The sequence below is a fragment of the Hydra vulgaris genome, chromosome 10 (assembly GCF_038396675.1).
Source record: "Hydra vulgaris chromosome 10, alternate assembly HydraT2T_AEP".
NCBI lineage: Eukaryota > Metazoa > Cnidaria > Hydrozoa > Anthoathecata > Hydridae > Hydra > Hydra vulgaris.
The window spans coordinates 25,367,172-25,377,367 of NC_088929.1; the positions used below are offsets into that span (position 1 = coordinate 25,367,172).

General features: G+C 26.3%; 1 protein-coding gene across 1 annotated transcript in view; it reads left to right on the forward strand.

Moving 5' to 3' along the window:
* The window catches only part of LOC100211869 (ubiquitin-conjugating enzyme E2 G1), a 34,807-nt gene extending 28,853 nt beyond the window's left edge, over window positions 1-5,954 (forward strand). The window contains exons 3-5 of the mRNA XM_065807601.1: window positions 847-944; window positions 5,503-5,681; window positions 5,778-5,954. Of these exons, the coding sequence (XP_065663673.1) occupies window positions 847-944; window positions 5,503-5,681; window positions 5,778-5,858 (358 nt within the window). The 3' untranslated portion in view covers window positions 5,859-5,954. The remainder of the gene's footprint in view (window positions 1-846; window positions 945-5,502; window positions 5,682-5,777) is intronic.
* Window positions 5,955-10,196: the final 4,242 nt, after the last annotated feature.

A 10,196-nucleotide genomic window follows, 5' to 3' on the forward strand; every position in this document is an offset into this window, starting at 1 on the left:
AATCGACAATTAGCTGATTCGTTTGACAATTCAAAAGTTGGGCAATACATTTGTTTCAATAAAATTTTAAATGATCTTTTAAGTGATCTTTTATTTAATTCCGATCCTAAAAATAAAAAATCCGATCCTAAAAATCCTAAAAATTCCGATCCTAAAAAATCGGCTGTTTAATTATTTAATGAACAAATACAAACTAAGTTTGTATATTTATTCAATTTTTAAAATATCTGTATTGTTTTTTGACTTTTTTAACTTGTAACAATTTTATTTGCTAAAAATAACAAAATAACCACAAAAAAAAAGCAGTGAACACAATAAATCTCAATGAAAAATACTTCTGCACTCTATAGCACACATAGTTCAATAACATAAAACACATAATAGCCAGTTAAGCTCACGTGTCATAAATTTTTTATTTAAAATACTGTGCAATATACAGCATGTATATCTTTTTTTTTCTTTGTATATTAGAGTACAATATATATTAGAATAACATGGAAAACTTAATTACTGGAAATTGAAAAGTATTATTATGGAATAGCTTGAAAAATTAACTTCTTATAAAACCTGTGCCAACTTATAGGGATAAGTTGTAAACTACCACTAGGATTGGTATGAAAAAATGTACATGCATTGAATAAAGTTATATTTTTTAGGTCTTGTCTTAAATATTATTTTCAATTATGTTGCAAAATTGACTTTAATTATAAACAAAGCAATTTCAGTTTTTATTACTTATTACAAAGTTGTAGATGATGTCTCAAGAGTTTTTTTATGTTTAAGCTGATAAGTTATTGAATAATAGGCGTAAAAGTGGATCATATAATCATATGTATTTATTTTTAGTGAAGGTGGATTCTTCAAAGCACACCTCATATTTCCCAAAGAATATCCCCAAAAGCCTCCTAAGATGAAATTTATTAGTGAATTCTGGCATCCTAACGGTATTGATTATTCACTGTTTTTTTTTATATTTTTTTATTTTTGTTTCACATGTATTCATAACATTACAGATTGCATTGATACTGTGCAAGATTTTTTTACACAAGGATGCTTTTTTAAAATGAAATATGTTATAAGAGACTTTTGACCATATTCAAAAGTAAGATTTAATTTCTCTGGATTATTAACTGTTTTTCCAAAAAAAGGTTGATGTAAGAATGCAGATTTAGTTTCAATAAAACTTTTTAATTTTTCCTCCCGTTTTTTTCTTGAATATTTGTTGTATAATTACACCAGTTTATATATTCTCTCGAAATAGTTTTTTTTTGTTTTTGGTGCAGAAGATTAATCTGAAGGGACCTTTTGTCATCTAAACAAAAATTGCCTTTGTAGCTTTTTTTTCTCTATTGTACTCTATCAAAATCAGCAGCAGTCAACAATCCATGGCATATTAAAATACACAGGTTTGTAAATGACGTTTAGCCAGTGTTTGCCATTTTTAAAAAGTTTTTTGTATGATAATAAATGCATTATATTGTGAGGCAATTGTGTTTAAATTTACATGCAATTTTGACCCTTTATGTAGATGTTTTTGTGTATATATTCAGCGTGTAAAATCAAAAATCAAAGGTGAACCATCAATTTGACCAGCTTATGCATAAGCTTGACAGTCAATTACTTTTTTTTTTTTTTTTTTTTTGGATAGTCAATTTAAAACACCTTTTTTTGTGTGTGGTAATTTTTACATTTATAATAGTTAACTGAAGTTTAAAAATAAAAAGTAATTTATGCTTTAAAATTAATTCGTATTAGCAATTTTAAATTAAATAAAGATCACAATTAAATTAAATAATCAATGTTCAAATTAACTTCTAACCTTAGTAATTAAAAATAACTCTTGTGCATAGAGTTTTTTATTAAATTAAATATGGAGATCAGAGTAACATCAAAGTAACTTAAAAAGTTTAATTGCTTTTTAATTTAACTTTATTTTTAGTTATTTAAGTTTTTATTAAACTATTCAGTTTTTAAAAAGATGTTATTTTGAAAATATGTTTTGAATTAACTTTGAAAAAGAACTTCATTAATAATTTAAAAAAAAAAATGTCCCTCATTTGTCTGCAGAAAGTTATACTGGTACTAGCGCATGAATTTTGGAGATGTTCTGAGAACCTTTTGTAACATGGGTGCTGCATTTAATCACAATTTATGCTAACTTATCGACTTTATATTTTTAAAAACAGTAAACTCTTTTTTTATTGCAAAATTCAATAGAAAAAAAAAATTTAATTGATCTTTAAATTATGATATAAAATTGAAACTAATTTTATATCTTATTCAAAACTAAAACTAATTTTTTTTTTATAAATCAAGTATAACCGTCAATTAAATGCTCCTAATTCTCTAATGCAGATATTTATGTAAAATTAAAGACAGAAAAGTTTAAAAACTAATTTAAACAACTTTTAGTTATTATTTATTTTTTTTTTATAAAAAAAGCCCAACTCTTATAAGATATTTTAAAATATACCTTTTTATCACAATATTTTTATTATCAATTAACTTTTGATTTAAAACATTTAAATTTTTAAACAAATAGTTCCCCCTAACAAAAATCAAATTTGTTTCATATAATGTGTTAATAGCTTTAAACAAAATTTTTTATTGGTTGATTTTAAAGTTACTGTGCACAGGGCTAGGGTTGCCAGGCATCCGGCTTTTACGAAGGAGAATACAATGTCAAACCTATATAAATAAAAATTTTTACTGTGTTCTCCTTCGTAAAAGCAGGACATCTGGCAACCCTGCACATGGCTTGAATCAACACAAAAAAATCTAATCGCAAAAAAAAAAAATTTTATCCCCCCTTCTTATCCCAAATCCCCCCTTCTTATCCCAAATATCGCTTTGCAGTAAGGGGGAGTTGCGTCTTTTTGTACATTAGTTCATTTTTGTTATTTTTTTAACATATTATCTCATACTTAAATATTATCTTATAATTTTCTCTTTTGGCGGAGTTTAAAATAGCGTAAGTTACTGTTATAATTTAGAGCTTATGTTATAATTTTAAGTTGCTGTTGAAGTGTAATGAGCAAGTTATAATGTAATGAGCAAGTAACTTATTTAATACTATTAGGATATAACTTGATAATTGTTTTTACTTAATATGATACTTAAAAAAGTAAAATTAAAAACACAAATATTACAATATTTAAACCACTTTAATTAGTTATAGAAAACTATTTATTATGTTCACGCTGGCAATAAAACATGTGTTTTATTTTTAAAGATTATTGTAAAAAGCTATAAAACAACAGTAAAAAAAACTGCAAAGTTGTTTTGACAATGTAAAGAACCTGCGTTAAAGTAAAACAACTTTATGGCAACGTTTTATTACTGTTTTATACAATAAAATAATTGCAGAGTTTTAGGGTTTCAGAAAAATGTGTTGGAACATCTAAGAGGAATTTTATTATAGTCAGAGGTTTAAAAGAAAAGTCAAGATTAGGCATTTGGCAACTACAACTTATGATTTTTAGAGATGTGTTATTCTTATAGCAAGTTTTAAAAATGTTGCTACTTCATATTTAAAAATGTTGCTACTTCGTGTTTCAAGGAATAAGTTTATAATTAAATAGTCACTTTTTTTTATAAAAAATGAGGTTGTGTTGGTGCATGTGTTGTTATAAGTTTCAAAAAATCAGACAACTCTCGGAATTAGGATAAATGCGGTCAGTAATTTATTGCCAACCTCAAACTGTTAGAGGTCGACAAAAAAAATTTGACAAAAAAGGTTTACCATATAACATAGAAACGAGGTTGGCAATTTTTTGCCAACCTCAAACACTTTTAGGTGTTTTTAACCCAAATTCCGAGGGTTGCTATTCTAATCTGCTTTAACAAGGTTAAAATCATAGAGTTTTATAGAATTTTTGTTGAATTGTTGATAATTAATAGGTCTGATAAAAAAATCAAGTCTTGATGTATAAATCCTATAGTGTTTTACATCTGGTTTTATCTACTATTCAATTCTTGCTTTTCCAAGATTTTTTGTTATTGGGTAGATATGAGACATTAATTTAAAATCAAAGTTAGTTCCAATAACAATAGTCTTTTCTTGGTAGATGTACAAATCTTCAAAAATGTAAAAGTTGTAAACTTTGCATGGTCATAATTTTTAAACACTGAACTGTCATTAAATGAAATTTAAAATCTTTCAGTGAAAAATAAATTTTGTTTAGAATAGTATAAAACTTAGTATCTTATTGCCCTCATATTTGAAGTTGTGTGTATAGGGAATGGGAGGGGGTTGTTGAAGATCACAAGTTTTAAGTTTGTTTTTTCCCGGGCTCCAATCACTGCAATGTTTGAAAAACATTCTCATTATAAGCATAAACATACTCAAGGTTGCTCTGTTTGAAAGTTACTTTACTCAAACACCAATAAAAACTGCCACAATCCCTCTTTGAACAACTTTTAATTTAGAAGTTTATTTGACCTCTTTTGAAATTGAAACAACAACATGAATAGTCAATGGCTTATAAGCAGAAAAAACTGTAATCTGATTGCTAATTATTTTTGATAAATTTTTTGAAGTGTTTGATCTTCCCTTTTATATTTCGTATTATTCTAAATAACCATGTCAACCGTTTTTTTTTTATGACAAGTTCACAGTGCTGCTAACAGTATTGCTGTTAGATAAAACACTTAGAGGTTGAGGATGATAATATGATTGCTGCATGAGTTGCTCATTTAGTCTATGGCATTTAAAATGGCTAATTCGATGCTAATCAACTTTTTGTAAATGCAATTCTTCAGTTTTATGAAATGTTTGATCATTGTGTGAAGCCACTCCAGCAGCTTTTAGAGAGAGCATTAATGGAAGGGCTTTAAAAAACTTGTCTACTGTGCATTTTTAAATTGTTTGATCATTTTTAGTCGGAGAATGGTGTAAAAATTTACTATGGTGCGGACCTTAGCCATTATCTGCAGATTATCAGTCAGTTAAATAGTATCACTCATTACAAATTGAAACCTGCTGGATAAGTCGTCTTAATTATCATTGGGTTTGTGTGATTTTCAGATATCTTTGTTGCTATTGTCATTACTTTCACTGCTTTTTTGTTATTGCAATTTCTTTTCAACCTTTTTTTTTTGGGCAAAAATTGATGGTTTTTGTTCTGTCAATTTAGAAAAATGGTAAAGTTTATTTGATTGATTAATTCCTTGAAAACTTATCATTTAGTTTTAGTAAACAATTCAAATTATTCATATTCAAATTATTTTTGTATCCCTCATACTTTGAATGTACGAATGACGATAAAATTTCAACTTAATTACTTAAATAGTCATCAACTTGTTTTAACTTATACTTTTTGATTTATACCATGAGAACATATTCCTGGGTAACTTTTATTAAATCTTACTCCTAGCAGTGACCTAATACTTATATGCCTTGAAATAAAGGGTGACATCAATTTTTTATTGCTATTATTATTGTTATTTTATGTTAATATTTTATACAATTATTTAAAATAAAATAATATTTGAAATACTTAGTTGCAAAAGATGGTGATGTCTGTATTTCAATCTTGCACGAGCCAGGCGAAGATAAGTTTGGTTATGAGCGACCTGAGGAGCGTTGGTTACCTATTCATACTGTTGAAACAATTCTTTTATCTGTAATATCAATGATTAATGAACCTAATGATGAATCACCCGCAAACGTTGACGCAGCTGTGAGTTTTTTTAATTGATTTTTTTCCTTTCAACTTTTTTTTATTTTCTTTTTCTTTTTTTGAAAACGTTTTCAACTAACTTTATTGCATTTATAGAAGGAATGGCGCGACCACTATGAAACGGCATTTAAAAAAAATGTAAGGAGGTGCGTTAGAAAAAGTCAAGAGTTTTTATGATTTTTTTGAGTTAGTAATGTATGATAATTTATACCGTATGTACAAAAGTATATTGTAAATGAAAAAAAAATTGTGTATTTGCATTTCAGAATGTTTAATTATTTTTTGACTAACTTAAGGGGGTAGTACAGTAATTAAAATCAAAAAAATTATTTTTTAAAAAATTCATTTTTATATCAATAAAATCATAGGTTCCTAATTTTTTCTTGGATTGCAAAAAAAAACTTTTATATCTACATCTAATCTTTGTTTAAAATGATTCAGTATCAATTTTTATCCATAGAAACGCTTTGATTTTTCCGTTGCTACGCATTTTTGCAATGAAAATATACCACAAATCGGCCTTATACTGACTATATAAAACAGACTATTGTTATTCAGCTATTGCTTCTTGTTTATTGATTTGATTTGTGCGCGTTCATTACACACAAGACAGCTATTTGTACTAATTTATGTTCTTGTCAAATATCGTCAAAAAAGCTTTACCAAATGTAAAATCAAAGTTTCATAAAAACAGTGATAAAAGGGTTTACATTTTTAAAGAAACCACTCCTATACTTTTAGACTGAAGTTCAATTAATAATTTTCCAGGCTCATCCTCCTTCAATAAGTTGTATCGGATTTTTAAATATAAATCAAAATTTTAACTTTATGTTGAGATTTATTTTACCTTGAAACATAGTTATGCTTCTTAAATGTCTAGAATGTGGAGGTTTTGTAAATTTACATTTTAATTCTTGTAAAAAAGTAAGCCTAGGTATTGAACTATAAACTTGTTGCAATGGTTTTTTTAATGAGAAACTTTATTTATCTACTACTATTGCTAAAAAGAATTCTAATGCAAAACAAAATGATCTAGTTAAACTTAAGTGTGTTTGACATAAACCCTAATGTTCCCTAGTGAATCGGGTAAAAGATTGCCATGTTTAGTTATTCTAATCTAAGAAATTGGCTAGAAAAATAACATACATTTGTATTTTTTTATTCTAGCTGTTGTGTACACTATCAAACCACTTATTGTCATTTCTTCTGATGACTTTCCTGAAAAATGTTTACATGGAAAAAAACGGAATTCCAATGAATCGCTAAATCATATTATACGAGATGTCTAAACTGTTTACATGTTTAAAGAACTGCTCTATGTATTGAAGTAGGATCAGCTGTTCTAAATTTTATGATAGAAAACAATTTTTAAATACTTTTTTAATGAGTTCAAAATGACATTTAGTAATAATGGACAAAATTGTAGTTTAAGTAAGGACCACAAACAAATCTCGGAAGCAGGAAAACAACGTAACGATAAAACAAAATTGAGGAAAAAATGTTATTAGAAATGCAAAATAGTTTTTGTGATCAAAATAAAACATTAGTTGGTATAATGTAAAAAAATTGAAGACTTTTGAACTATGTTTCTTTTTTTTTTTATTTTTTTTTTTACTTGCAAAAAATCATGTTTTTTGGGCCGGCGATGGAGATATTTTCAAAACTAATTATCAAATTAGTTTGAAATTGGCCCACTTATTTATTATATTAGTATTTACAACATACACTAGAATAATCTTTACTGCTTCTCTTGTTTAGTGTTTTTGTAAACATTTTGTGCCCTTAAATTGCTCCATTTTTGCCCAAATTTATAAAAATGCTAATATTTTATCGAGTTTTAGAACTAACTTAAATCTTTTAGTCACGACGCTATGACGCATAATACATCAACAGCCAAAATTTCAAACATAAATTAACGGTTGCTGAAAAATCTCGTCGCCCTTTACTCCAATTTTGATCTTTTATGATTAATAAATAATAATTTAAAAATTTTTTAATTTTTTTCAGCTTTATAATAGTGTATTATACAATTTGAGAAAAAAAAAAAACATTCGTAAAAGTTAAATACAAATTTTTTTTCCAATTACTGTATTACCACTTTAACTCTACGTCTAAAATAAGCTCGGTTTAAGTGCCATAAATGGAAATGATTCGAATTTTATTTCAATCACGGACTTTACATCATTTAGAAAATGATGGATAGATAAAATAAAAATTATACGAAAATACAAGGGTCTTGGAAATCATTAGAGTCATGTCTTCCCCTACCCTGACTTTAAGAAAACTTAAAAACTTCATAATTCCAAAACCGTAACAGATTTAAATTTAGGGTTTTCTGATTAATAATTTATACTCAATTATTAACTAATTTATATTATTCAAATTTAAGTATAAAAATTTTTAACGTTTTTCTTAATTTTTTGTAAGATCTAATACGTTATTTCACCTACCGTGATACGGCACCACCTACCGTAATTGATTCTTCACCGACCATGAATGAAAAAAACGTATATTTTGATTTTAATTTTATTTAGTTAGTTTTACGATTACTAAATAAAAGAAACATTGTTTTTTTAGTTTTTTAAAAATTATCCACTAAAGATTTTCTCTAAATTAGAACTTTGTTTCTTCTTAAGTATCTTTTTTCTATGCGTTTTTTGTTTTTTTATCGTTTAATTCTTCGCCGTAATTTATAGCTGTAAGTGCTCCTGCAGTTGTTCGCCGAAATATTTATATATATTAACTTAACGTTTATAACTTTTTCCAAAAATTTTTTTCTTTTTTAAATCTTGAATCTTATTATCATAATTCATTTCATATCATAAATAAAGTATAAAAAGCGTATAAATGAATATTCCCTTGGGTTAAATTATCTTTACTTGGTAATTTAAATTAACCTCAACGGTATTTTGAAGTAAAAAATAAAACACGTCCGAAAAATGTGTTTCCATAAGTATAACTAGTATAATTTTTGTAATCACCTACCGTGTAAAGAATTAAACAATGTTATACAAAAAACACTACTATTTTTGGATAAAGTTTAAAATATTGAATGTTTTTACAACTATTTTACGCTTTTAGCAACAAAAAAAAATTCGTTTTTGTCGTAAAAAAAAAACAGAAAAACTTTTTTTGACTGTAAAAGATTTTCTTAAGAAAGCAATAAAAAATCACGGATAAGAAACATCTCAAAACTATAAAAAAAATCTTTTTAAAAATTTTTACTGAAATAAGTTAGTTTTGTATAAAACAATATTAATAAAATATATTGAAAAAAAAAACTTAAAAAGTTTACTTATTTTTTCAAAAACCACGGTAGGGTAAGACATGACCTAACACCTGAGTTGTGTAACAAATGTACATAAAAATAGACATAAAAACTAAGAATGTTAAAGCAATCCAAAAGGAGAAGGGAAAAGTATAATTTCTGAAGTCATTAGCTTTATATTTAACACCATGATAGGCATCTATTCGTAAATAATTGCTTTTTAAAATAAAATATTTTATATTGATTTTTGTCGGGAGACTATTGGATAGGCACACCAGCGATTTTCAACTTTTTAAATAAAATCAATTGCTTCAAGCGGGAGTACGTTTATTAGATCATAAAACTATAATGTGCCAAATTTGAAAGTTACAAGTCTTCCCGATTCTATCTTATTTTAATTTTTTTGCACATGACTCATTATGAAACATAAACTAGAGTGAGTTATAATTAATGAATTTTTAAAACGAGTGTTGATGAAAAAGATTTTACTGCGTGTTTTCATGTATAATGAAACGTAAACAATTTATATTTATAATTTTTTATGAATGTTTGGGTCCTGTAAAAATGGGTAATTTTACCTAAAAGCCATATAATTAGATGAACTTGTGTAAATAAAGCATTTATAAAAAAATGTGGTTTTAAATTTTGCAACTTATTTGGGTTTAGATGAAAAAAAAAAAACAATTATGATATTTTTGTTTTTAAGTTTTAAAAAAAAATATTTATCTTTTTAGCTTTAAATAAACCGCTGCACAGTGGGCGAATTTTCAAAAAACCTGGCCAAAATTCAAAAATAATAATTACAATTTTGAATTTTTTATTTTGTAATAACGCAAGCAAAGTGAAAAAGTGATTTTAAAAATGTAAACAATATTAACTGTTTCTTTTCTAGAACATATTTTTAAAGCGTCGAAAAATTTGCGAACCCGCAAGATCCCATAAGGTTATTTCTTGGATGTTCATTAAAGTATATTCCAATGATATATTATATAACTAGGGCTGTAAATCCGGGCTCGTGTTCGTGAACGGCTCGGTAATCGGCTCGACAAGAGCTCGTTCATGTTCGGCTCGAATGGTAAACGAGCCGGGCTTGAACAAAAAATTAGGCTCGTTTATTAAACGAGCCGAGCTTGAACATCATAGGCTCGTTCATATAGGCTCGATTAAAGCTCGAATATATATATATATATATATATATATATATATATATATATATATATATATATATTATAATAATATTTATGTAA